The sequence below is a fragment of the Aegilops tauschii genome, chromosome 3, assembly GCF_002575655.3.
Source record: "Aegilops tauschii subsp. strangulata cultivar AL8/78 chromosome 3, Aet v6.0, whole genome shotgun sequence".
Lineage (NCBI taxonomy): Eukaryota > Viridiplantae > Streptophyta > Magnoliopsida > Poales > Poaceae > Aegilops > Aegilops tauschii.
In genome coordinates, this window is record NC_053037.3 from 602,886,099 (window position 1) to 602,914,044 (window position 27,946).

The 27,946-nt window shown below is 44.5% G+C and overlaps 2 protein-coding genes and 1 long non-coding RNA gene across 3 annotated transcripts; 1 reads left to right on the plus strand and 2 right to left on the minus strand.

The window, feature by feature from the left end:
• Nucleotides 1-9,629: 9,629 nt before the first annotated feature.
• On the plus strand, nucleotides 9,630-14,613 carry LOC141042540 (uncharacterized). The gene is made up of 5 exons (XR_012205725.1): nucleotides 9,630-10,231; nucleotides 10,789-10,928; nucleotides 11,434-11,659; nucleotides 11,758-11,874; nucleotides 12,525-14,613. It is a non-coding gene; the product is annotated as an uncharacterized lncRNA (long non-coding RNA).
• Nucleotides 14,614-19,339: 4,726 nt separating this feature from the next.
• On the minus strand, nucleotides 19,340-20,343 carry LOC109782799 (uncharacterized). Its single transcript, XM_020341410.3, has 4 exons — nucleotides 20,241-20,343; nucleotides 19,985-20,147; nucleotides 19,830-19,902; nucleotides 19,340-19,747 (listed from the first exon to the last, which is right to left on the minus strand). Exons 1-4 carry the CDS (start codon nucleotides 20,284-20,286, stop codon nucleotides 19,493-19,495), a joined length of 537 nt encoding a protein of 178 aa, XP_020196999.1. The 5' UTR covers nucleotides 20,287-20,343; the 3' UTR covers nucleotides 19,340-19,492.
• A 2,526-nt stretch (nucleotides 20,344-22,869) lies between these two features.
• LOC141020796 (F-box protein At3g07870-like) lies at nucleotides 22,870-23,683 on the minus strand. Its single transcript, XM_073495739.1, has 2 exons — nucleotides 23,015-23,683; nucleotides 22,870-22,908 (listed from the first exon to the last, which is right to left on the minus strand). The coding sequence occupies exons 1-2, from the start codon at nucleotides 23,681-23,683 to the stop codon at nucleotides 22,870-22,872; spliced, it is 708 nt and encodes a 235-aa protein (XP_073351840.1).
• Nucleotides 23,684-27,946: the final 4,263 nt, after the last annotated feature.

The following is a 27,946-nucleotide window of genomic DNA, read 5'->3' on the forward strand; positions in this document are numbered from 1 at the left end:
ACGTGTAGCACTGCGTTAGGTCACCTTTAGCACCGCGTATTGCCATGTTATTAATTGTGATGCGATGTTTGCTTTATATTTATTGTATCTTCCCCCTCTTCTCTCCGGTAGACCCCGAGGCCGGTGCCGCACTACAGGAATCAGCTACTTTGTCGTCTGCCACGGCAGATGGCAAAGGCAAGGATGGCGGACGGCAAAGGCCTTTGCCGTCTGCCGCGGACGGCAAAAGGCTCCGGCACAGTAGGCATCGGTAAAGAGCTTCTTTGCCGTCTGCTTTTTGAAGCGGATAGCAAAGGGGCCTTTGCCATCAGCGGCGGACGGCAAAGAAAGCCGACGGCAATAAATTCACTGTTAGTCCGTTAGGTGGCTAACGACAGTCTTTGCCGTCCGTGGCTGACGGCAAAGAGCATCAAGCCTTTGCCGTCTGCCACTGTAGGCAAACTGACCAAATGGGTCAGCTGCCAGGAAGCACCGGTTGTTGCCACGTGGCTTCTTTGCCGTCCGCCGCGGATGGCAAAGAGCCCGTTGCCGTCGGTGGCAGACGACAAAGAGCCTGCATTGCCTATTTTTCTGTTTTTCTTATACCCAACCATTTTCACAGCAAATAGATGATACATATATATTTTTCACATGGCAAGTTCATAGCAAACATATGAGATATCTAACACATATAATTTCATCATACATGCATAGTTCCATCAACCATACATAGCAAGTTCCACATACATGCATCCAACCATACATATTACAATAGTGTTATCCTACCATACATGCACAGTTCATCGATACAAAAGAAACATAGTTCATCCAAACAAGCACTCCATCTATGCTAGCTTCCGTGAAGCGAATGAATTCTACAAAATGGGAAATAAGAAAGTTAGAAGAAGAAGATTAGAAGAAGAAGAAGAAGAAGAAAACGAAGAAGAAGAACAATATATGACATTTATGAGCTAATTTAGGTATAATTGATCGTTTGTGAGCTAACTTAGGTGAAATGGATCGTTTATGAGCTAACCTAGGTGAAATGGATCGCTTATGAGCTAACTTAGGTAAAATGCATCATTTTAGAGCTAACCTAGGTAAGATGGATCATTTTGGAGCTAACCTAGGTAAAATGGGTCATTTTAGAGCTAACTTGGGTAAAATGGATCATTTATGAGCTAAGCAAGGTAAAATGGGTCATTTTAGAGCTAACTTGGGTAAAATGGATCGTTTATGAGCTAACTAAGGTAAAATGGATCATTTTAGAACTAACTTAGGTAAAATGGATCGTTTATGAGCTAACTAAGCTAATTATGCCATTTTGGACATAAGTAAGCTAAGTACATGTCATTATTGAGCAAACCTAGTTAACTAAGCATATTAGAGCTAACTTTGGTCATTTTGGAGGAAACAAAGCTAAGTATAGATGGTTTTAGAGCTAACTTGGGTAAAATGGATGGTTTTGGAGGTCAGTAAGCTTATTAAGTCATTTTGGAGGAAATAAAGCTAAGTCTAGGTCATTGTGGTAAGCATTTTGGAGGAAATAAGGCTAAGTCTAGGTCTTTATGCATTTGTTAAGCAAAACACTAGAGAAACTTACCATGATCATGGAGGTGTAGGAGCGGGCTGGCTCGTGCCGGTAGCTGGAGAAGGATCGTGCGATGCTTGTTTGGAGTTACGCTGCACCAAAGATCATTTCCAATGTCTCGTTAGCATGATGACACTCAAATGTTAAGACTAGCAAGTAATGTCCATTCAAATTAAACTCACCGTGGTCCCAGGAGCAATCACTGGCATCGGCGGAGCGGTCTAACCGGTCTTCTCGTACACAGACTGCACATTTGGTTTTGACGACTCAGTCATACTAGTTAGTAATGAGACAAACACTACATGAATGTTTTGGCTAATCTGCAGAAGAAACTTACCACAAGGAGCTCGTACATGGCCCTTGCCTGCATGTCATAACGTGCCCTCTCCTCCTCCAACATCGTTGTCGTCCTCTCCTCCAACTCCCGCTGCCTCTCCGCCGCCTCCGCCAGAAGTTTCTCTGTTCTATCTCTCTCACTCTGTATAGCAGCCTGCAACACCACTCCTCGTTACCATTTGTAATCATTGATGCAAGCACAGACAATGTAATGGAGAAAGATAACTGAGTACGTATAACTAACCTTGATGGCGAGTTGGACTGGCCGTTCACGAGGCCTTATCTCAGGAGCGGAGCTCGACTGGCGCGCCTTGATCTCCGGGAGAGTGCTAGGACAACGGATAAGTCCATCTCCAATGGCTATGGAGCCATGGGACCTCCCGCCACCAGATATCATCACCAGCTCTGGATCAATGGGAGCCTGGCTCGGGTTAAAGTACCCCCTTTCCTCGCCTTCCCCTCATCTCTATATTTCATGAGCTTGTCGTGGGAGGAGATATTGGTGAAGTTGTTTGCATCATCGAGGTCAGACGGAGAGAATGCCTTGACTTTCTTGAAAGAGGCAGTGTGGGCCATGGCATACAGGTCGTACACCTCTGGCACCTTATCCGCCTTATTGTAGCATGCCTGAAAGAGAGAAACAAAGTAAATTAGTAATTAAAGGGCTCAAGCTAGCATGATGAATGAATTGCATGAATCATGAAGCAAACCACATACCCAGTTCCACCCGAACTGATATAAGTTGGAGCTGCCTTGATGGTGTGGCACACCTTCCATTTGGGCACGTTTGTCCTTGGCCGCGTTGTGGACGGCTAGCCATTCTTTTGAACACCACTCATTGACCAACACCTCCCAACAATCCATCCGATCCGCACACCATCTCGGAGGCGCCTAAGTTAGCAAATAGAAACTTGAGCGCTACGGCTATGAATTACTAAATGAAGGAAGTAAGTACAAGGCGTAGTAGTCTCGAACAGCCTGCACCCGAGCCTCGTGCCGTAAGTTCTGTAGTAGGCGCTTGCAGGCGTTCTCGATAACATTTGCCGCCTCCTCCTCGTATCCCTCCTCACACCTGTAGAATGTCTGCAATCAAATGAGACAATATTGATTAGTACAATTAATAACTAGCTAGTTGAAGATTTTTAAATGTGTAAAGGAGAAATTACCCAGAACTTTCTGATCACCACATCTGCCCTCGTGTCGCACAAGACACCGTCGATAATCTCACCCGGCGGGGCCGGGGCAGCCAAGTAGTGCTCCCAGCTCAATCCAAACTCTGGAAGCCGACCCTCACAAGGCAACGTGACAAACCCCGGGAAGTTTTGCCAGCAAAGCACTCCAAGGACGGAGTTGGGCCGGCGGACACTATGATGGTGGTCCCAACCCCTACAGCATGACAAGGCCAACGCATTAGATATTTGAAGAAACGTGAATGCAGAAGGTACAAAAGGATTAAATGCACTTACCTGTCCCCATCAGGGAAAATCAACCACCTCTGCTCTCGGGTCGCCGACACGGACGGGAGCCGTGTACAACCACGCTGGTAGACGGTGCCCCCCTCATCCTCAATATCAGTCGGCTCCCTGCCATCATCAGCATGGCCACTCGGCCCCTCAGGCTCATCCGGCCAGGTACCCATCCAGACGTGTGCTCCTCCAGGGTCTCGTGGGCCGAAGGCGCGTCGACCCAAGGCTCATGGGCCAAAGGCTCGTGGACCGGAGTCCGTGTAGCCTCCTCCTCGGACGAGTCCACCCTAGCAGTCACATGCTCGGGTGAAACAGCTGGGGGTGGCGGCGAGGAAGGCGCCCTAGCAGTCACCCTACCTCCTCTCCCGCGACCACGTGCTCCAACTCCTCTCTTCTTCCCTCCCTTACCTCGTCCCCTGCTGGGCACCGCTGTCGACGTAGAAGTGCCCGGCGGTGTCGCCATACTGTCCAGCAACGCTCGGCGGAGAGGTGCGTGTGGAATGGAAGACCTCCCACCACGCGCCGACGAAGAAGGGGCCTCGGAGCGCTCCTGACCAGCGCCCACCATCTTTCAACACCTGCCATGACAAAGAGTAAACGAAATTAGTACAACATAAAAAATACCGACATGAATAATAATATGTATATCACCTATGAGCCGACATAAATAAAAAAATTGAATAGCTGACACTACTAATAATCTCGATCACTATCATCAATAAATGCATAATCATCATCATCACTATAATCAATGACGGGCTCATAGGGTTCAGTAGCATCTAATATATGACCTAACTCATAATTCACAAATATATGACCTCGTCGGCCTCTGGTGTCGTGGGTGTCGTGTCGGGGTCGGGGTGCCATGTCGGGGGTCGGGGTGTTGTGCCGGGGTGTCGGGGTGGCGTGTCGGGGTCGGGGTGTCAGGGTGTCGGGGTCGGGGTCGGGGTGTGGTGTCAGGCCATCGGGGTCGGGGTGTCAGGGTGTCGGGGTGTCGGGGTCGGGGTGTCGGGGTGTCAGAGTATCTTTTTCTTCTTCTTCTTCTTCTTCTTCTTCTTCTTCTTCTTCTTCTTCTTCTTCTTCTTCTTCTTCTTCTTCTTCTTCTTCTTTTTCCTGTTTTTTCTTTTCTTCTTCTTTTCTTCTTCTTCTTCTTCTTCTTCTTCTTCTTCTTCTTCTTCTTCTTCTTCTTCTTCTTCTTCTTCTTCTTCTTCTTCTTCTTCTTCTTCCTCTTCTCCTTTTTCCTCTTCTTCTTCTTCTTTTCTTCTTCTTCTTCTTCTTCTCCTCCTCTTCCTCCCTCCTCCTCTTCCTCTTCCTCTTCTTTCTTCCTCTTCTTCTTCTTCTTCTTCTTCTTCTTCTTCTTCTTCTTCTTCTTCTTCTTCTTCTTCTTCTTCTTCTTCTTCTTCTTCTTCTTCTTCTTCTTCTTCTTCTTCTTCTTCTTCTTCTTCTTCTTCTTCTTCTTCTTCTTCTTCGTCTTCTTCTTCTTCTTCTTCTTCTTCTTCTTCTTCTTCTTCTTCTTCATCTTCTTTCTTCTTTCTTCTTCTTCTTTTCTTTCTTCTTCTCCCTCCACCTCTTCCTCCCTCCTCCTCCTCCTTCTACTCTTCTTATTCTTCTAAACTAAAACTACAACTAATCTAAAATAAACTAAACTAAAAAAAACTAAGACTAAACTGAAACTAAAACTAAAGTAAAACTATAACTAAAACACAAACTAAATTAACTAAAAGTAACTAAAAGAAACTAAACTAAAACAAACTAACCTAAAAAAAGGGGGGAAGATCACTCACCTGCGCAGGGGATCGCCGGTGGAGGGGGAGGCGGCGGCCCGGTGGAGGGGGAGGCCGCGGCGGGTGGGCGCGGCGGCGGCCCGGTGGAAGGGAGTCCGCGGCGGGTGGGGGCAGCGGCGGCCTGGTGGAGGGGGAGGCCGCGGCGGGTGGGGGCGGCGGCGTCCCGGTGGAGGGGGAGGCCGCGGCGGGATGGGGCGGGGACGGCCACGCAGCGGAGGGGAGGGGGCGGCTGGCCGCCGTGGAAGGGGCGCCGCAGGGGAGGGGTGCGGGGCGACGGGGCGAGGGGGCGGCGGCGGGCGGTGGGGCGACGGGGCAAGGGGGCGGCGGGTGGTCGGGGCGACGGGGCGAGAGGCGGTGGGTGGGCGGGTGGCGGCGGCGGGTGGTGGGGGTGGCGGCGGGTGGCTGGTGGCGGGGGCGGCGGCGGGTGGCGGTGGTCGTCGAGGTGGGGAGGACAGAAAGAGAGAGAGGGGGGAGGGAGCGGGGTGGGGGACGGCCGTCAGTTAGGTTATCTCTTTGCCGTCCGCCCCCTTTGCCGTCCGCTTTTTTGCTCTTTGTCGTCTTCTAGCAGACGGCAAAGAGGGGGGCCGTTAGGTTTTTTTCTAAGCAGCTCGTTAGTGGGGCCCACCTCTCTCTTTTCCATCCGCCAGCTGACGGCAAAGATTCTTTGCCGTCCGCCAGCAGACGGCAAAGAATTAGCTGATGGCAAAGACATTCTTTGCCATCAGCCAGTTCTTTGCCGTCCGTTTTTTGCAAGCTGATGGCAAAGACCTTCTTTGCCGTCCGCCAGCAGACAGCAAAGAATAGGAAGACGGCAAATAAGCAAATTCCAGTAGTGCCGGTGCCACTATGATCGTCTACGTCACCGACGACCCTTCTTCACTACAAGAAATATGTCAACTGGTGACCTTCTGTCAGTGACCCTGGAAGAATTGGTCATAGATCTACGACCATTTGAGACCAATTGGTCAAAAGTTGCTCGGGGGGCTCCAAACCCTCAACTATATCGACCATTTTGGCCATAAAGGTCGTAATTTCCTTACACGAAAGTACACAACAGTGATCCGCTGCCTTATTTCTAGCTGATCACGACAAATATAGATGGTCATAACCTTGTAAATTGTGGTGGATTGCTATGACTAGTCGCCACCTCATCAGTTTTGCCTATGTGTCATGTCCATGTGTCAATTTTTGCCCTAGGTTGTGAAGCAACCTATATTTCTGTCATTCCCAAAATTCCCAAAAAAATTGGGCATTGTTTACTATCCAAATCATTGCCTCATGACAATATTCAACTCCATTTCCCTGGTAAATCTTCCTCGGCAAATTTCCAAAGTTTTTTATTGAACTCGAACTGTTGTGAAGGAAGTACTAGCTAGGCATATCCTAATGAGCTAAATTTTTGCCACATCTTCTATATTCCCAAGTCATAGCTCTCCACAAAATTTGAGCCCCATCTAACCATACATGTGAGTGTGGCTTCAACATTCATATTTCTGTCCGGTGTGGTACATTGCAAAGCAAGTGACACCTAGGCTCCTCCATTTTAGCTGCAAATTTTCCAAGATAGTGTCCTTAGTAGATGATCATCCTCGGCCAAAACTCAGGCCCATTGGCCATGTGCATTTCCCGTACCACTAATCAAACACTTGGGTGCTAATTCATGTTTGAGCATTGTTCGGTCTCCTCGTGAGATTCTTATGTTGTTATTTTCTTCCAAGCATCTACCTGGGGAGTGCCAAACCTACTAGACATGCCTAGGCTTCCCAGAACGCATGGCAACGCCATGGTCACGCGGTGACCACGCGGCGGGCATGCGAGTCTACGCGCTTTGGAGTTGGGGCTCTGGACCACCGTCCAAACCTCAACGTATCACCACCAAACCATGTATTTATGGTTAAATAGATACCTATATACCTAGAAATGATTTTTGGAAAAAAATAAAGAGCAAACTATAAGGCAGCCGCAGTTCAAGTTTGACCCGCTTCCTACTGAATCGGCGGAAATTTGTCTTTTCACTAGAGGTGGATAAAAACTTTTTACACCCAAACATTTTGTCAATTGTGCATTAAACATGGCGTTGTATTTTATAAAATTGATTTGGTCCATTTTTGCAACAATTATTTGGTAGTTCCTTCACAAAAAAACCTCATTTCGGACACTCGAAAAATGGAAAATGAATTTTCCGTGCAAAGAAAATGAAAACTCCCTTAGGCAAAATTGTTTGGAATTCCAAGATGCACCCTTGTGCACAATATGAGATCATTTGAATGAACTATTCCATGAATGTGGCCATAAGATTGATCATTTGGCTTGAAAGCCATGAATCTTCACGCATGATAACTCATATGATGACATAATGCGAAGGTTTTCCAATCATTTGTCATATTACAAGTTTATTATTTTTCCTGGAAACTTGGTCACATATGATGACACAATGCGAAGGTTTTCCAATTATTTGTTTTTTTTGAATTTTTTATGCCCGTTTCAAAATGCGGTCAAAACGGCGGGCTTGACCGTTCCTAGCTAGTTGTTGAATCTTGGAAACCTTTTGATGTTTCTCTGATTAAATAGATAGTTATGTACCAAAAAATGATTTTTGGAAAAAATAAAGAGCAAACTATGAGGTAGCTACAGTTCAAATTTGACCCGCTTCCTACTGAATCGGCGGAAATTTGTCTTTTTCACCAGAGGTGGATCAAGGCTTTTGACACCCAACCATTGTGTCAATTGTACATTAAACATGGCCTACTATTTTATAAAATTTATTTGGTCCATTTTTACAACAATTATTTGGTAGTTCCTTCACAAAAAACCCTCATTTCGGGCACTCGAAAAATGTGAAATGAATTTTCCATCCAAAGAAAATGAAAACTTCCTTAGGCAACATTGTTTGCCATTCCAATACTCACCCTTGTGCACAATATTAGATCATTTAAACAAACTATGCCATGAATGTGGCCATAAGATTGAGCATTTGGGTTGAAAGCCATGAATCTTCACACATGATAGGCCATTTCTGAGAGCACTTTTCTAAAATAATTGTCATAATACAAGTTTATTATTTTTCCCGGTAACTTAGTCAGATATAATGACACAATGCGAAGGTTTTCCAATATTTTGATTTTTTTTGAATTTTTTATGCACGTTTCAAACTGCGGTGAAAACGGCGGGCTTGACCGTTCCTAGCTAGTTGTTGAATCTTGGAAACATTTTGATGTTTCTCTGATTAAATAGATAGTTATGTACTAAGAAATGATTTTTGGAAAAAATAAAGACCAAGCTATGAGGCAGCTATAGTTAAAATTTGACCCGCTTCCTACTGAATCGGCGGAAATTTGTCCTTTTCACCAGAGGTGGATCAAGGCTTTTGACACCCAACCATTATGTCAATTGTGCATTAAACATGGCCTAGTATTTTATAAAATTGATTTGGTCCATTTTTACAATAATTATTTGGTAGTTCCTTCACAAAAAAACCCTCATTTCGGGCCCTCGAAAAATGGAAAATGAATTTTCCGTCCAAAGAAAATGAAAACTTCCTTAGGCAACATTGTTTGCCATTCCAATACGCACCCGTGTGCACAATATTAGATCATTTAAACAAACTATGCCATGAATGCGGCCATAAGATTGAGCATTTGGGTTGAAAGCCATGAATCTTCACACATGATAGGCCATTTCTGAGAGCACTTTTCTAAAATAATTGTCATAATACAAGTTTATTATTTTTTCTGGTAACTTAGTCACATATAATGACACAATGCGAAGGTTTTCCAATTTTTTGAATTTTTTTTGAATTTTTTATGCACGTTTCAAACTGCGGTCAAAACGGCGGGAATGACTGTTCCTAGCTAGTGGTTAAATCTTGGAATTTTTTTGGTGTTTCTCTGATTAAATAGATACTTAAGTACCTAGAAATGATTTTTGGAAAAAATAAAGATCAAGCTATGAGGCAGCTGCAGTTCAAATTTGACCCGGTTCCAGCTGAATCGGTGGAAATTTGTCATTTTCATGAGAGGTGGATCAACCTTTTGACACCCAACCATTTGGTCAATTGTGCATTAAATATGTCCTAGTATATTAGAAAATAGATTTGGTACAATTTTGCAACAAATATATGGTAGGTCCTTCACAAAAAAAACTCACTTTGGGCACTTGAAAAATGGGAAATGAATTTTTCGTGGATAGAAAAAAAAACTTCCTTAGGCAACACTGTTTGCCATTACAAAATGCACCCCTGTGTATAATATGAGATCATTTTTTGAATTTTTCATGTGAAAAATTAGAAGAAAACAAAAGGAAAAACACATTTATATGTGCTCTATTCTCATTGGTGGAATTAGCTGTCACACGGATCGATGACATGGCCCCCATCCATCCATCCATTCATCTCTCCATCCCACGTCCATCCATCCATCTATCTTCAGAAAAAAAAAAAAAAAAAAGGGTAACCCCCACCCCCACCCGCAGCCCGACCAACCAAACCCTAACTCCTCCCATCTCTCCTCCCATCGCACTCCTCCTTCCTCATCTCCTCGCCGCCGCCACCTCCTCCCCGTCCTGCAGCGGCGCGTCCCGCCACCTCCTCCTCTCCGTCCCGCCACCACCTCCTCCTTCCTCGACGCGTCCCACAACGGCGCCCACCGCGTCGCCTGCCGGCCGCCCTCGCAGGTGGCTGCGTCCGCTAGCCCCACCGGCGACCTGCTACCCCATCGCTGGCTTCTCCCTCACCCCTCTCTAACCCTAGCTTCCCGTCACCAGTGGCGGTGCCCTCATTCCCTCGCGTTGCACCTGAACCTCCCTCCCGCTCCTAGCTTTTCTTCCTCCTCCTCCACCACTAGGGTTTCGTCTCCCCAATCCCCAGTCCCCGAAGCTCGGATCTAGCAGAAGCAGTGATGGCGGCCGCGGGAGATCCTCTCCAAGGTTCAGACCAAGCCCGCTGATGGAGCTGCAGCCGCCGGAGGGGCCGACGCGTCGGATGCGACCGCCGCCCCGTCCGCCCCCGCCGAGGACCTCAAGATCTGGGATGCGCGTCGGATGCGCTTCCCCAACCACAACAACGACGACGCCGTGAGGTGAGCCCTATACTGTACTATAGCTGCTAGAGTAGGTTATTCTTTTAAGCTGGATCTGTGCAAGGTTGCGACGTTGGTTCTATATTTTCGTTGATGGAGTAGATGAATTATTTGTATAGCTGTAGATGCTGAGTAGATGATCTGGTGTACATTTTGTGGTCTGGAAACAAAATTACTAAGCAAGGTGAAGCCCTGAGCTTGACTTCATCGATGTGCTCTATGTATATTTATTTACTGCTATAACATGGATATATATTCAGCTTTAATGTTAGTTGTAGTGCTAGCACGTCCATATGTGCAAGAAAAGGGTTAAGACAGAACTATGCTTGCTAGTACTATCTCTCTAAAACATGTGCAATTTGAATCCCAACAATCCAACCTGGTAGGGGCAGATTTTGCCTTGTTAGAGTTGTATTGCGATTTAATTTAGTGCTACATGGTTTTAGATTTCTTTGTTAACTTGAGCAGGAAAACTAAGTAAGATGCGTATTTGACACATGGTATAGGCAGGGACAGAATGGCTTCTGATGTGTTGTGCTTATGTATTATGCTTGCAGCTGCTGACCTCTTCCTGGGCTTCGCAACCAACTTCCAGCAGGTCTACGCGCTGGCGCAGTGCGACGTTTACTGCAGCAACTGCGTCACCCAGGCCGTGCAACGAATCACGGTCGAGTGCGGCAGCGCCCCCTCCGGCCAGGTCTACCTCGACAAGTGCTACATTACCTACAGCTACTACCCCCACTGTTTCATGAATGGTTCATTACAGTAGTTCTTTCTGAAGTAATTTCAGTGTTTCATAGATTAAGATTACAGATGTATGTTCATGAATGATGAGTAGTTTCAGTTATTTCCCAACTTGAAAGAAACTGGAATAGGCAGTAGTAGGACAATGAGTCATCCTGCACTAGTACAAGTACATGAACAAGTAGTATTATACGAGTCAGTGTAATACCTACGGTGTTGATTTTGAAATTTGATGCTCTCTAATGTTCCTATATTTCCATTGATCAGAAATCTTTGCTATAAGTTTCTTCGAATTAAGCGCTTCTCCATTCTCAGTACACCAGGAGAAACACGTAATAGTTTTCATGATTGTTCACGTGCCCTCTGGAATCTGTTATTCCTTTAATGATTGCCCATGTTATTATTATATCTTATATTAAAGGGAACTGTCCTTTTAACATGTTTATTATTTCTTGTAGCCGCTGGCCTGGTCCTCCTCGAGGAGGAGGAGCAGGAGGGGCGCACCCAGCATCAGGAGAGGAGAGGAGAGGGAGATCCATGGTGGCCGGCAGCGAGATCCGCGCCGGGATCGGGCCTGCTCGTCAAGGAGACCCATGCCATGGACTAGTAGCTCAAGCAGTCTTCTTTTCTTCCTGCCCATCACCATCTCCAGGTTGTCATCCTCAAGGCCTCCACCATCTGCAGGTCTTCTTCTTCCATTCCATTCTCTGCTCTGTTCTTCTCTGCTGCAGTGTCTACAGTGGATGCAAATACCTGATTGTATATGGATGGATGGATTGCAGGGTCTACAATGCACCACCTTGATTTGTTGATTCGGTCTGGAGCAGCAGCAACAACAGCTCCTTCCTTCCATGTAGATGGAGGGCATGACCTGCACAAGGAGCTCCAAGGAGACAAAGGTATCTGCTCCCTTGCTGTACATGTTTGTGGGTTCTCTGTGATGATGAAACCACTGATTGGATGTCCTGATTAGATACAATGCATTCCATTGAACCGTGGGGACAACATGAGTAAACTTTGATGTTTTACTGTACAACTTTTGTGGGGTAATATATGTACAGTGAGTGGAGGACAACATGAGTAAACCGTGGGGACAATATATGTGGGACAACGAAGGTTGTGGGGTAATGCTTTTGTGAATCAGTTTGCTATTTGTATCCAAGCTGAGTAAACTTTGATGTGGTTACTGCAAAAGCTCTTGTTTTATATCTAACCGTACTAGGTATGTTTTCATGAAATGTACAAAAGTGGCCTGGGATCCCTCACATTAATCTGTACCAACCATGTTTGATCCGACGGCCCAGTATCAATTTTTCTATTCTTCTACCACAAGCCCAAATTCTACTCTAGTTCCTCCCTATTAATTCTCAGACCAATGATAAGATGATGAAATTTCTTACTGCCTTCAAGGTCAACTGTGTTGCCACCTTTCTTGCTAGAAAATCTTATTTTTTTTAGGCATATAAATTGGCCTGTGCATTTGGCAGATATAGTAGTGTTTGTACTAACAGATGGAGCACAAACATTATTTGTTAAGAGGGCCCTGCAGTTATATTTTGGCTGCCTTTTGCTCCTTCATTTTTGTGTGTTTGAAAATCAATACAACTGACATGCTTTACTTCTTCCAACAGGGAATACCTTTCTAGGCTCCAATCTTCACAGTTCTCGTTGATTCATCTTGCTAGCAACTGAGTAGCTTTTTTGCATACTTCTGTCAACAGCTCAATGCCACCAAATCTTTTTTGCCGTTCTTCTCTATTATACAACATCTGCTATACATCATACAGTGCCGAGCTCCTCATACACCAACCATTGTACAAACATATCATGAGTGGTAGGAAAATTTTGAACCTGTAGTATGTCACCTTGTTTTCTAGATGGGCAATAAACGTCGTCATACTGTACTGTAATAGTGTCTTACTGGGTTTCAATTTGGTTTGCTTTGTACAATGCTTGCACTGGAAATGTTGAACTATCGAGCCTCCTCTACTCTGTTCTGCTGTATGATTACAATTGCAATAGTATTATTGGATCTGTTAATCAGTGCCTACATGTTAGATCGGCTTGATTTTGAGATGCAGCGAGACTGATGTTTCTGAATTCTGATGTGAAGGCATGTCTACATCAGTACAACTTTGCATGCATATTTTATTGACTAGATATATACGTGTTGATTGTATGTTCCTCTAGTTTCCTGATGTGCTTGTTTATTTGGATGCACTGAACCTTTGCATGTAGTAATAGTTCTCTGATATACATGCAACCTGATGGAACTTTCATGCTCTGCCATTGACCTACCATGAATATATATTACTACAGCAGCCTGTTACTATTACTACATGCCATCTTTTTATTTTCAGTAGTGATTTTGATGCAACCTGATGGAACTTTCATGCTCTGCTGGTGAGAATAAGATGTTATAGTCTAGATATATGATGCAAAGTATGTTGTATTTACACACTTGTATCAAACTGCAGCAACCGCACAAGTGAGTTGAGGCAGGGGATAGAGAGGTTGAGCCGCTCGGGTGCTAATCTTGTACAGCTACGCTCTTTCCAGCGTCGACGCGACCAAACCAATGATGCAAGGCTTCTGCTGTTGCTGCTGCATGTCTTCATCAACTTAGTTGTTCCACAGGGAGAGATATAAATCCTTCACTTGTTCACTTTGTAATCTGCAGATTACTTCTTCCATTAATCACCTAGTGCTCCTGTTAGTGAGATTCATCTAGTATTTTTTTTTTGCAAAGCATGCAATGGTTTGGAGTAGTTGATCATGGCCTGATGGAACCTCTAGCTGAACAATAAGATAGGTTAGTTAGTGTAGTAGAGCAAGAAAGATGATATATTTATTATTTGCTTTTGCTGCTTCTATATATACATGTATGTATGTTTAGTTATTCGACATGCTTTTGAAATTGACTATGGTTTTAGACCGAAACACTATGCTTGTTCAAAGAGTGTCCATGTTGTGTGATATATGATGCTGCTCCGTTGTGCATCTCTCTTTTCTTGTGTGCCGCATCATTGTAGATATGCTTGATAGAGTAAATGATTTCAGTTCTGGTTGTGTCAAATCTTTACTATGTACCATGCTTAGTGTTTATTTTACTGAGGCATTGGGCATTGGAATTTAGGCATTTATGTATATTTTTAGTTCTGGATGTGTCCAATGCAAACATTACTGTCAACTGTCAAGTTGATTCTAAAATGTCTTATTAAGTTCATTTCAGATGGTTATTTCTGGATTTAGTACGAATTTATTGTTGACCTGGCCTATGCTCTGTACCAATTTATTGCATTATTTTATTATTTAGTGTTAAATATGCTGTTAGATTTACTTTTATTTTGTTCCTAAACATTTTGTTCTATAACGTGCAGATGCTGGCCTTTCATGTTTCTTTGCGAATATCAGGACAAAGTAGTCGGAGGAAGCATAGTTCTAGCTCATTGGAGCTAATTCTGAGAGTAATTTGATGTAGCAGAACTTGGCTCATGTGATTGTACACTTGTAGAGCTTGTTATCTGATTGTATACTTGTAGAGCTTGTTATATGATTGTAATCTTGATGCTGATCACATTTGTATGTGTGTTATATGGTGTAGCACTTTGATGGTTGATAATACTCGAAGTATTTCCCGTATTTTCTGCGCGCCAATTTAAATACTAGGTATTTATTTACATTAAATTAAAAAATTGAAGAATATGGCCCTGATAGCTAGGACCTAGTACCAGTACCGAACAATGCGGACCCACTTGACTAGTGAACCCATTTTATATAAAAAATGAAACAGGCCACGACCCAAAAATAAAAAGGCTGCAATGTTGGGCTTGGCCAAGGAAGTCGACCAAAAATTGACAGGAAAAATATATATAGGAAGGCTGAATTGTTGGGCTCGGCCCATGTAAAACACCGAATCGGACCGGGCTGAATCTTATCAACGACCTTTTCATTTGGCAACAATTTTGCCACGTCAGATTGCCACGTCAGATTGCCACGTCGGATCCGACGTGGCCTGGGCAGAGAGCTAGTGACCAAAACAGAAGGTCATAGAATCAACGACCTTTTGTTTTGGTCGTGGAATTCCACGACCTTCTCAGAGAGAAGGTCGTTAATTTCAGTTTACGACCGCCAGCTTTTGACCTTCTGTTTTTGGTTACAAAAAGGTCGCAAATGAAAAACAATGACCTTTCAGTGACCAATGGTGATGGTCGCAAGTTGACATATTTCTTGTAGTGCTTCCCTTTCAGCGGAGCTTCCAGGCAAGCCCCCCCTTTGATCATCCCGATATCGCCCATTCCATTCTCTCATGCTTGCATTAAATTTTGCTACTGTAATTGTTTGCTCCTATTATGGTGCATAGCCTATTTTTGGAACCTGCTTATTGTTACCTACCTGCTTAGTATAGGTTGGTTTGTGATCCATCAGTGACCCCCACCTTGTCCTTGTTGCCCCATCTTCATCATCGAAGACCCGATCAACGGGATCGAAGACCAGGCCCCGACACCGCACATCACTTTCCCCTTAGTTGCTCGACACTACTGGGTTACTATCGAGTGCCGAGGGTGAGACCTCATCAGCACTTCTGATGTTAACCCTGTAGTGTAGCTATTCGGTCATGGTCATCGAGGGTGATTCCGCCTTATCCACTTCCGATACGACTCTCTCGTGCAACCCCTCAAGTGTGAACCTCGAGGGTGGATCCTCTTACGTTCACCTTGATGATTACATCGAGTGGAATCCGTCAAGGGTGATTCCTTAGGTTTTCCCCTTGGTGTTAGACACACAGTTACTATGGCTACTATGACTTTACACTGAACCATGTTACCAAAGACGGGTCGGCCCTGACGGGTACCCGCATGAGCATTTTTGCGAGTGATGAGGAGTCGGGTTGACCTGGAGGGTGCCCGCGAGATAATTACGAGGCGTGGTCAGGCATTCTTAGCCCTTGCCGCAAGTCCCCGAGACGGGGCGACGGGGTCACATCTCTCGTGAGTCTCTGCTTGTTACCGCGCGCTCCTAATCCACTACGATTTGGATATTTGATCCGAGTGGCCTCTAGCCTGATAGCACTAACCATCACGTGGGCATAGTATGGGCGTTCTGCATCGTATGCATCAGCCGAAGCTTAATAGATGTCAGCGACTGAGCGGCGCACGCCGGGTTGGATTGCGTAAGCACCTGCCTTTTTGAAGGAGGTAGCTAGGTCTGCTCACCAGCCGCCCTCGCAACGTGCAGGAGTTCCCGGGGCGATGGCCCATGACCCCTGGGGGCATAGGTTTAGTCCGGCGTGCTGACCTCTCTATTAAGCCTAGGTCGGGTTGCGGCGTATTGTTTGGCCGAGGCCGGGCATGACCCAGGAAAGTGTGTCCGGCCGGAGTTAATCGAGTGTGGTGGGTAAGTTGGTGCACCCCTGCAGGGAAGAAAACATCTATCGATAGCCTGTCCTACGGTAACGGAAACTTGGAGTTGTATCCCGATCGATACAACTAGAATTGGATGCTAAGCATGAAATGGATATGTGGCTCCGGGAGTCGATAAAGGATCCCGGGGCGTTGACAACAACATAAATATGACTTATGTTATACTACTCTACTCCCTCCTCTTGTTGCAAGACGGTGGTTTCCAGAAGATGCTAGTCTTCGATAGGACTAGCTTCTCCCCCTCTTATTCTGGCATTCTGCAGTTAGTCCACAGATACTACCCCTTTCATTGATACCGATGCATAAGTAGTGTAGATCCTTGCTTGTGAGTACTTTGGATGAGTACTCACGGTTGCTTTGCTACCCCTTTTCCCCCTTCTTTCTTGTTTCTGGTTGTTGCAACCAGATGGTGGAGTCCAGGAGCCAGATGCCACCACCGACGACTACTACAACCCCGAGGGTGCCTACTACTACGTGGAGGCCGCCGACGACCAGGAGTCGTTAGGAGGCTCCCAGGCAGGAGGCTTTGCCTTTTCGATCGTTGTTGCTTTTGTTCTAGCCTTAAGGCAAACTTGTCTAACTCATGTCTGTACTCAGATAATGTTGCTTCCGCTGACTCGTTTGTTTTCGAGCTTATGTATTCGAGCCCTTGAGGCCCCTGGCTTGTAATATAAAGCTTGCATTATTTTAATTTGTGTCTAGAGATGTGTTATGATATCTTCCCATGAGTCCCTGATCTTGATCGTACACATTTATGTGTATGATTAGTGTACGATTGAATCGGGGGCATCACAACAATTAAGTTACATGATACTTGTACGGTTGTACATTGGATATCAAGAATTTGATTTAAAAAAAATGAACGCTCAGGTTGCTAATTCCACCGATTCTCCTGCATGTTTTACACTAGTCCACATAATTCCATTAATTTTTCCCCATGTCCTACACTAGTTCACACTATATTTTAACTAGTTTTTTTTACATGCGTTCATAACTACATATGCTAAAGTTATCAGGGTTGCTCATGAAAAAAATGTGCCGATGATAATTTACATACTACAGCCTTGATAACTTATATACAAACATCAGGTAACTTTCACTCAGTGAATTTTTTTGTTGTTAAAATCATATCCCTGGCAACATATGTGTAACTAATATGGTAATATACGCCCCACATACATGATAACCTATTTATAAACACCGTGGTAACTTTGGACCGAAGGAAATAAGTTGTTGAAAAACATACCCCCCACAACTTATGTGTAAATCGAATGGCATTGTACGCACCATAACGTATCACCACCGTGATAACTTTGAGGGGGGGGGTGTCTATAAAACGTACCCTCATAACAAATGTGTAAATAGCACGGTAATATGCACATCGTGGACCTGATAACTTATGTACAAAAACCTCCATAATTTTGATTGGGTGAAACAGCGTGTTAAAAATATACCTCCTATAACTTCTTTTTAAGTAACACGTTATTTGATGCACCACGGACCTGCTAACTTGTACAAACACCATGTTAACTTCGACTCTAGGGAAAAAAGTTGTTGAAAAAACACTCCACTTATGTGTAAATAACATGATAATATAGACACATAGACCTACTAAATTAGAACAAACACCGTGGATAACTTTTGTGTAAACAACATGATAACTTTGACCCGGGAAAAAAGTTATTTAAAACATACGCCCGATCACTTCTGTATAAACAAACATGATAATACCCGCAATTGACCTGATAACTTAGGTACAAACACCGCGATAACTTTGAGCTGGGAAGAAAACTTGTTGAATATATACATCTCATAACTTCTGTGTAGATAGCATGGTAATATATGCATACAGAGATGATAACTTACGTACAAACACCGCGACAACTTTGACTAGTTTTTTTTGAAAAACATAACCCGATAACTTCTGTGCAAATAACATGATAATATTCAACCATAGACATGATAACTTACGTACAAACACCACGGTAACTTTGACCCGGGCAAAAGAAATTGTTGAAAAACATACCTCGGATAACTTCTGCATAATAGCATGGTATTTTACGTACCACAGACATGATCATAGATGGCCAGCGGGCCGGGCCGGGCATGGCTCAGCACACTCCTAAATGAGCCTGGCCTGGCACGACCCCAAAAGTTTCGTTTATAAGCAGGCCATACTGTGTCGGCACACAGACCTCACATCGCGGCCCAGGCACGATATACCGATAGTTGACGGTGGTATTGCAGACCTGGTAGTTTACTTACAAATCATCTGGTATCTTTCAACCCAGGCAAAAAAGTAGTTGAAACATACCCCGGTAGTAATTTCAGTGTAAACACCATGATAAGTTACAATAGTTTACATAGTCGTGACATGGTAACTTTTGACCTGGAAATCATACCAACATGAGATATAGTTTCGAAGATCTCGTCGCCATGAATTTTTTACGTGAAAACGGATTTTGAATTGGAGCAACAGTTTGAGCTACAAAAGATTTTAAAGTTAAGTAGGGAACATCTATTGCTAACATCATCTGCTTTGTCTTTTAATTTGCATGCATGCATGGAATCATTAATCAAGGCTTGTCGCATGTGTTTTCTCGACCACCACGCACTTGATTAGCTAATAAGGTTGCATGCATGTGTGTGATTAGGTAAAAAAAAGGAGATGTTCGGATCTGTTGTTTATCTTGCGAGCAGTTGGAAGTTAGCACAGTCCTTATTTAAAAACATTTTCAGAATTTTTTAACTTTGTATGTAATTACTAATTATTTAAAATATAGGGTGGTGTGCCTTTTTCCTCCTGGTCTCTATTTTCGGTGGTTCAACACGCCACTCCCCTGGCTTCCCCGTGTGTTTGTGCCTTGCCTTTGGAGTATTATTATTCTACCCGTCCAGCCTAACCTTCGTTACCGGCCATTCTTTTTATTACAAGTACGAAGAAAAACAACCAGCAGTCTGATATATACTCTGATGTAGTACTTGTCAACTAGTGCAGTTAAATCTGTGCTCGCTTCAGTATTTGAGCCCCGAGCCGTCGCATTATTTTACTGCCACATATCCATATACAATCACTCGGTTCATGCTTCATCGATCAGAGCTTCTTGGTGTGTACGAGGAAGGCGACGGCGCCGGAGGTGGCGAGCGGGATGACGGTGTCGTCGGAGAGCCACCCCAGCCCCGGCAGGACCCGCTTGGCCACCAGCGCACACATGGGCGCGCCGAACAGGAACATGAGCAGCTCCGTCGTCGCCTTGCCGAAGCTGAAGCTGTCCCGCTTCACCAGCTCCCCGCTCATCTTCGCGAACTCCTCCCGCTTCACCTCGCCGCTCCCCGCCTTGTGGTGCTTCTGCACACCCACGATACAAAGGTGAGACGCACACCCTCTCATTTACTGAAGATTGCCAGTAAGTAAGAACGCGACCACTCACCGTGTACACCTCCTGCAGCTTCTCCCTGGGCGGGATCCTGTACTGCACCTGCCCGCGCTCCTCGCAGAACTTCCTGAATGAAGGTTCAGCGGTGATGATGAAATGAATGAACGATGGAAATGAACTGGATACACATAAGGTTCAGAGAAACTTACTGGATGAGCTCGTAGATGGCGTGGTAGAAGTCGTCGAAGGAGTCCACCTTCGCCACGTGGTCGTCGTACTTCTTCTCCATGAACTCGATGAGCTTCTTCGCCTCATCCGGCTTCAGCTCCGCCTTCTTCTCGCTCTTCTCGGCGGCCTGGTTCTTCTCCCCAACTATTTGATCCAAATATATATATGTGCTTAGGTTTATTGAGTCAAGCCTGAATGTTGTGCTGAGAAAAGAACAACGGAAATGTTTGAGCTCACCTTGAGCTTGAGGTGTCTGCTTCACCTCAGCAGCATTTTCTGCCATCTTCTTCGATGAATTGCAGGAACGGATAGTTGGTCCCTTGAGTGGACTATTGCTGCGTATATATTATGGCAGGCTGCTGGCCAGGTTCCTTGTGTAGGGCAGTGACCATGGCATTGCCTCGGCAGGAAGCAAGGCTGGGCAGGAGCAAGTGTAAAAGGAGCACCCAACGTCAGGAATCATGTGGCCATTGTCGCACGGTATTGGTATTCCGCCGCTAGCTGCAAGCATTTGGGTGCAGGCAAAGCAAGGTTCAGACTTCAGACAGACATCGTTCTCTAGCTTTGCCCTTGCTCCTGAATCCTGAGAGAAGAAACAGGATGTGCACACATGCACATGCAGCTTGAGTGTAATTTAGCGAAATGTGGAGTGAATGCATCCTATTTGCTGCCTTAATTTGAAGAACTGACAAGAACGCAAGCAAAATTTCACAAGCAGTTAATGGAGAACAATGTCAGCAAAAAACTCTTTTCTCAACCAAGTGGGCAAATACATGCCGACTCGTTTCTTCTCTTCTTTTCCTTTTTACTCCCTCTGTAAACAAATATAAGAGCATTTAGATCACTACTTTAGAATCTAAATGCTCTTATATTTCTTTATGGAGGGAGTATTTAGGAAGAAGGCACCCCTCCGACTTCATTAATGCCTTTGGGAGTACCACAAAGCAAACTCCAAACAGCAGATAAATATTCTGCGGGAACACGTTGCCTTGCACGTGCACCACACGAACAAGCTGTCCGGTTCTAAAGGAATTATTTCTGTGGCATAGCTTTCAGCTCGTGTTGGCGCATCCAACATCAGATGTGTGCACGCAAGGACCAACCTTAGCTGAAGCAGATTCGGACAGTGACAGAGGTCTGATACACGCCTATTTCTTTCTTTGTTGCAGCCTTATAATATCTATCCATTCATTTTTTTAATCAACTTATTTTTTTGAAAAAGGGCAAAAAGTTCTACACTTTCATTAATGAAGAAGGAATTTCACAACAAAGTCACAAGCCCCAAGGCAGCTAACAAATACAAAAGCCTACTCCGTGGTACTCCCTCCATCCAAAAAGAGCTTAGTTACGTCCATTTGAGCTAAGAGCTTTTTGGGACAGAGGGGGTATTATTTTTACCCAACTGCTTGGCGGCTGCCACTACCCAAGTTGCGGTCTCATTACGAATGCAGGACATGAGGATTGCCCACGGGAAGAACTTGTTTGAGAACACCCTGCTCGTTCAAGATTTCCCAATTCACCAAGAGGAAGAAGAATGCCATGGCCTTATGCCTATGCCTTCTCTCATGTTTCATCACCTGCGTGTCCACATGTTGGGTGCCATGTGCACAGGTACATGTCATCGAGGTGCCTCCCACGTGCTACTTATGTTTACCCGGACACGACATCATCTCGTCGCGTGTCATTCCGCTCCGTAATCTCTCAACAACCCCTCCACCTCCTTTGCCTGTTCATTCGCTTCGGGCCGTAATGTTTGTCATTCCACTGGTCGGATTTCACTGAAATAATCATGTTCAAAAGCGGTGAAATTAATTCATAGACCAAGAGATTAAGGTAGAAGTCTCCCAGAGTTAATATAGCCTTTTCTTCCTCCCGCAAAAAAAACCTTTTCTTACTTGTAGGAATTTGAGCATAGAAGTAATCAGAGTTCATCCATGACTAGCTTTTTCATTTTCAGGGGAACATCACAAGCTAGTGAATTGCTACCTTACAAAATTTCTCTTGCTGCAACTAGAAAACAAATCGATACACATCATAATTATTGTGTATGTGAAATTGTGAGTAGTGAATATATGTTCATAATTATACTTAAACAAGCTATAGCCATATAAAAACATAATTGTACCACGTGGCCAAGGCATCACAACTGATAGTTCCTTAAAAATATGCGAGCAATTAATGTTGCTTCGCAACTGTATCTATATATCAAAATGGAACGGACTTACATCAGAACCGACATATCTTAGTCCTATATTAATTAATAAACCCCATAAAAAGAAAACATCTGGGCGTATCTTCCATCAATACGATCCTTGCCATTACGGGAGTTCTACTATCAAAAGAGAACGGAACAACTAACAACAAGGCATTTGCGTTCTGGACACTATCAAAAGAGAATGGAACAACTAACAATGAGACGGTTTGTGTTCTCGAGGACTAGGCATGCCCAAATAGAGCGCTAATGGAGCCGCGGACACCATTGGGGAGTAGCCAAAAGCCCGTGCCTCACATTGTTGGACGAGCCCTGGTGCTCCAGATATCGGGAGCTGCTGGTGGCGATGATGAGCCAGGACCGGGACGAACGACGTGCGACCATTGTACTTGTAGCCACGCCGACGTGTATGCTCCTTGCCGGCCTCAAACAGGAGCTCTCGCGGGCCAAATTCAAGGCTCCTTTCAGTCCTGCGAAGATACAGTCCACCGATGGTCCAGTCGCTAGACAGCAGACGCCCCCCTGGAAAGTCAGGCACTTCAGTTTTTGCTTCAGGGAACCACGCGTCCCACTCGCCGTATTGGTCGCAGGTCATGACACAACATGTTGAGTCCATCAGCCTACACCACTTTGCCATCTCCGCTATCACTGTTTTCAGCCGCAGGCGCGCGGTGGCCTCCGACGTGACGTTCTCTGTGGCCAGATCGAAGCGCGCCAGCTTCTCATCCCGACCGTGTTCTCCATGGCCATGCGTGGGCCAGTACACCGACCCATCAACGTACACGGGATCACCGTTTGCCCGACCATACACCGAGAAAGGGACATGCAGCCTTGTCCAGCCCACGCCTCCTCCAATGGTGTACACGTGCAGCTCTTCGTCATCAATGGCCTCTCCCGCACGCAGGGGCAGATCGCTGTATTTGAGGTAACCATGGTGCACGATCTTGAACCGCCTCGCCGTAGCATCATAGCCAAAGCAGTACGCCTCGGGTTTGACGTTCCACCTTCGCCCTGACGCCTCTGGCGGCAGCGGCAGCACGAGCGACTCACCGGTGGACGGCTCAACGATTTTGATGGAGCCTTGGCCGGCTTCGGCTTGTAGGAAGCAGAGCAGGCCGTTGCAAGCGCCTACCAACATATCCCGCATGCCAGCTGTGAACTTGGCCGTGAGCTGCCAGTGCTCATCGAATAGGAAGCCATGGGCGCTGCGCGGGTCTTCATGGCAGCTGTAGGTGAATCCAGGAAAGAAGACGATGGTGTGTGTCGGAGGCGCCCGTGATCCTTGGATCAAGTGCTCCTGGATGAACGTTGGGTCGGCGATGATGTCCCGCCACTCTTTGCAGACGCGGCGGAGGTCGCTCCCCGGGAGGCGGACCAGGATGCTGGCGACAACGTCTCGCGGCAGGCAGGAGGTGGTGCAGGCCGTTGGCTGTTTCCTGGAACCCAGCCGACGCCGACGCGGATGCATCACAGTTCGCATCCACCTCCATGTTCTCCATCGAAGATGGCAGATGGATCTCGTGATAACTTAGGAGTGGATGCAAATCTGGTTAAAGTCGGGAATCGTGAGATTGATAAGTTTTTCTCTTATTAATAATATCCTGTGGAAGTATGGATCCCCTATCCCTTCCTCTAACGATGAGGCGATGCCAACATAAACGGAGTCTTTATGCCGGAAGATTTGCTACTAGAATTCTGTTACGATGGGTCAGAAGATTCGTTACCATATACTCAGAAGATTGGTTGGGTCCTCAATCTCACGTGTTAGGCCATCTTTGGGTCCTCAATCTCACGTGTTAGGCCATCATCATTGGAAGGCGCTTATAAGTAAAATAAAATAAATGATTTAGTTACGTGATATTTGTCCCAGTCTGTACCAACAACGCTACTACAGTTATGTTTTGGCGCTTGCACTATTAAAAATGCGTGTATAGCGCGCGTCCTCGCGAAAAAACGCATGCCCCCGTCCGATTTTGATAAAAATTAACAAACCCCGGCCTAACACGTCCTAAAATTATGCGTTGGATGAAGCAACCATAGCAAGATACTAGGGAAATTTTTTCTTTTTGAAAGAAGATACTAGGGAAATTTGTTTTCCTTGCGTCCTCGATAGCGCCCGCTGCCCGTTTTTTCTCTCGCGTGCAACAAAAAATCATTGAGGCGCTATCCGGCAATGTGCTGTACCCGAACCTGTTTCACATACATACGATTTCCTACGCCCTGCGTCAAGCTTGGGAAAACACTAGGGGCTTGGTTTTTCGTCCGCTTGGCGAGAACATGTTTGCCGTTGAATTTGAGGCCAAGCGTGACCGAGAAGGCGAGAACGCGTTTGGGAGGGCTCACCTTGGCACATCAGGAAGCACGTGATGATCCTGGAGGTTCTCAAAGCACATATGCAGCTGTCTGATCGTAGGTTCGACAAGCTGCAGGTTTGGGATAGGGTAGTTAATCTACCCTATAATCTGAGAAACGATGTGTGGGGACTAGTTACTGTACAACGTCTGGGGAGGATGGTCGAGATTGATCCGGTCGGTGGTTTCTAGAGAGCACGAGTCACAATCGAGGTGAGAAGCCCCTGTGCCAGTGGGTTTTAATTGAGTCGACCATGAGAAGGGTGTGGACATTTTAGGTGGGAAACAAGTGGCGCTAGAAATTGGGTGGAAACATTAAGCAGCACATAACGAGTGGGAGACATGTGTCGCTAGAAAATGCGTGGGAAGTTTTTTCCTTTGGGCAGCACATACTGGACAGGAAACACATGGCATGAGAAATTCGTTAATTTAACATTTTTCATTGATTAAATTGACACATAAAGCGCCTTTTGAAAAACCGGCAATAATTGATTTTCAACCTTGTCCAAAAATAAATGTCGACATCCAGTGGTAAGGGAGAATCACCACCACTGACCGTCACGTTGGTATTGAGTCCCAGTCGGTGATTTCTCTAGCCTTGTGAGGGCCTGGGAACCTTGATGCCTCAATGTCGACTTGTATAAAGGTTAAGGTTAGGGTATCACGCTGGTGTGTTGTAATGGTGGCGACGACAGTGTTGGTATATATATACTGAGTTACCACTTGTAAATCTCTAAGCATAGAGAATGATTGTCTACACAGAGTGGTAGCTACGCATGAGGCAATCGTTATTGGATATTCTATTGAGATATTGACCATGTCTTTTAATGTTTTCCATCACTACTGCATGCATGTGTTGGTTGGCATGCCAACTTTGCTTGAACAAACTGGTATTCTCATTAGCTAACCATGCATTCATGTTACTGTCTACATTAAATATTTATATTTGTGCTAGGCGAGAGAGAAGAAATTGGGCAGAAAAATAATAATTAAATAGTAGACGCGAAATACCCACGTAATAAGCAAAAAACGACCAAGATTTCTGGCAGAGGCACTCTCGATCGATTGTATGGCGTCACATCACATCGCTTGCCGGCCGAAACGGCAGATCCCATCGAGGTCAGTCGCCGGGGACCTAGATGGGGACAAGCGGGGGTGTCACGCACCTCTTCTATAAAGGTGGTGGCTTCAGTGGGTTAGGCCAATATTAGTAGCAAACCGTTCAATACATATTCAGAAAGAAACCAGCAACCGATCAATATTAGTACCGACCATGCAAAGTTTCTGCCTTTATACATTCAAAGTATTTTTTGTGTGTGTGCTTCAATTACCATCGTAGCTTCATGTGAAAAAATAATTATTGTTAACTCAAAAAAAGGTATTGCTATACGATTTAAAACAAAATAAGCAATTGCGTGTAATATTAAGAACTCTGCCGGTGAAGGATAAATACACCATAATAATAAAAAGGAAAATAACCTAATGAAAGAAAACAAAAATAGGTGTAATATTTAGAACTTCGATGGTGAAATGGAAATGGAAATAACATAAAAAAGGAAAGGGTAAATAACTTAATGAAAAAATTAATAAAAAGATTAATTAAATGATAAATCTCTTATATTATGTGAATATGAGTAAATATCCAGAAAAAAACTAACTAAATCAGGAGAATACCCCTCTTTAATATTACGGAAACAAATAACACGTTGAGATTATAGAAGCATGTGAGAAAATCCGATGCCTTTTGATAAGGCAAATGATCATACAAATCACAAAATTGATTTCATCCAAAGAATTATTGATTATTGCATAATCAGAAGTGCATCTATTTTTTGGTACATAATCAGAAATGCATCGCCAGCCTTAAAATGCACCAACATCATTAAATATATTGTAAATCTACTGGGTTGATCATGGACAAATTTCGTAGTGTGTGTTCGCTATAAACTCCTATATATTGCTTGTGTGTTTCACCACCCAAATCAGTCCCCTCGTTCACATATCTATTCATATCACGTCATTCGCTTATCCGTCAATAATGAGGAATTTGAGGATCAGCAGGAGAGAGAGTAAACTGAGAAAGAAACAACGTGAGTGTGCACTGATGTTTTTGTTGAACCGGAAGAGGAGCAATAACCTCCATTGGCAAAGATCTGTATCTTCACCGCATCAACCTCCCCAGACGTTGGCAAGGGAACAACATGGAGGTACAAAGAAGTTAAAATCCCGAGGCACAACCTGCCCCATTAATCCCCAACCATGTTATCCGCAAACCATTTTCATAATCTTATCCATAATCATGGGGTGGAAAATACTTCTCGTGCACGTATGCCCTCGCTCTAGGATATCCATCGTGGCACGAGTAAGAAAGAACGGTTAGGGAACCAATAATTGTCAAATTCTGGAGGCAGTCCAGTATAATACCATGTTGCTGCAATATTTGTTGAACCAGATTAATGAGGTGAGGGAGATGGTTGTGAACCATATTAAAGACTGCGACAACATGCCACCACCATCACCAAAAGACCAAGCATGAGGAGGTGTCCAATATTTTTAGATATTTTATAGCATGGGAATTTATAGTATTGAGATGTTAAGTTGTAAGGTGTTTCATCGCTCCTTAAGAGCATTTATGCACGTAACCATTTGGTGCCAGTTTAAAAATTCTGAAGCGTTCACAATTGTGACTTTATTTCGCCTTTTTGTTGTTATATAGGTAGATGTACTGTGAGAGGTTATTCTATATGTATTGACTATGTAAATTAAGTGAAACATAATAAGAACACAAATGATTGGCAAATTGTATACATTGAAGGTAAACGTTTCACATGCCATTGTGTATGAATAAGAACGCAAATGATTGGTCACCCTATATGTATTGACATTGTGACAATGGCATGGGAAATGTTTACCTTCAATGTATGGCAGTTTGCGAATCATTTGTGTTCTTAGTATGATTCACTTTATTTACATAGTCAATACAAGGTGACCTCTCACAAGATAGACATCTATCCATGAAACACCCAAAAAGCGAAACAAAGTCACAATTATGAACACTTCATTATTATTTTTATATAAAAATATCAAACGATTATATGAGTAAATGCTCTGAAGTAGGGATGAAACACCTTACAATCTAACATCTCAATAATATAAATTCTCATGCTATAAAAATCCAAAAATACTGGACACCTACCTTATGCTTGGTCTTTTGATGGTGGTGGTGGCTTGTTGTTGCAGTCTTTTATATGGTTCACAATCATCTCACCTCCTTAATCAGTTTCAGCAAAGATTGAAACAAAATGGTATTATACTGGACTACCTCTATAAATTGATAATTGTTGGTTCCCCAACCATCCTTCGTTAATGCATCTGATCTC

Bases quoted from the DNA above. Each gene is read 5' to 3' on its own strand.
- LOC141020796 (XM_073495739.1), bottom strand. From the start codon at position 23,683: ATGCATCCGCGTCGGCGTCGGCTGGGTTCCAGGAAACAGCCAACGGCC. The intron at 22,909-23,014 runs GCAAACGGTGAT...ATCTGGCCACAG, and splicing joins CTTTCTCGGTGTATGGTCGG to AGAACGTCACGTCGGAGGCC.
- LOC109782799 (XM_020341410.3), bottom strand. From the start codon at position 20,286: ATGGCAGAAAATGCTGCTGAGGTGAAGCAGACACCTCAAGCTCAAG. The intron at 20,148-20,240 runs GTGAGCTCAAAC...TGGATCAAATAG, and splicing joins GCAGACACCTCAAGCTCAAG to TTGGGGAGAAGAACCAGGCC. The intron at 19,748-19,829 runs GTGAGTGGTCGC...GTGGGTGTGCAG, and splicing joins AGCTGCAGGAGGTGTACACG to AAGCACCACAAGGCGGGGAG.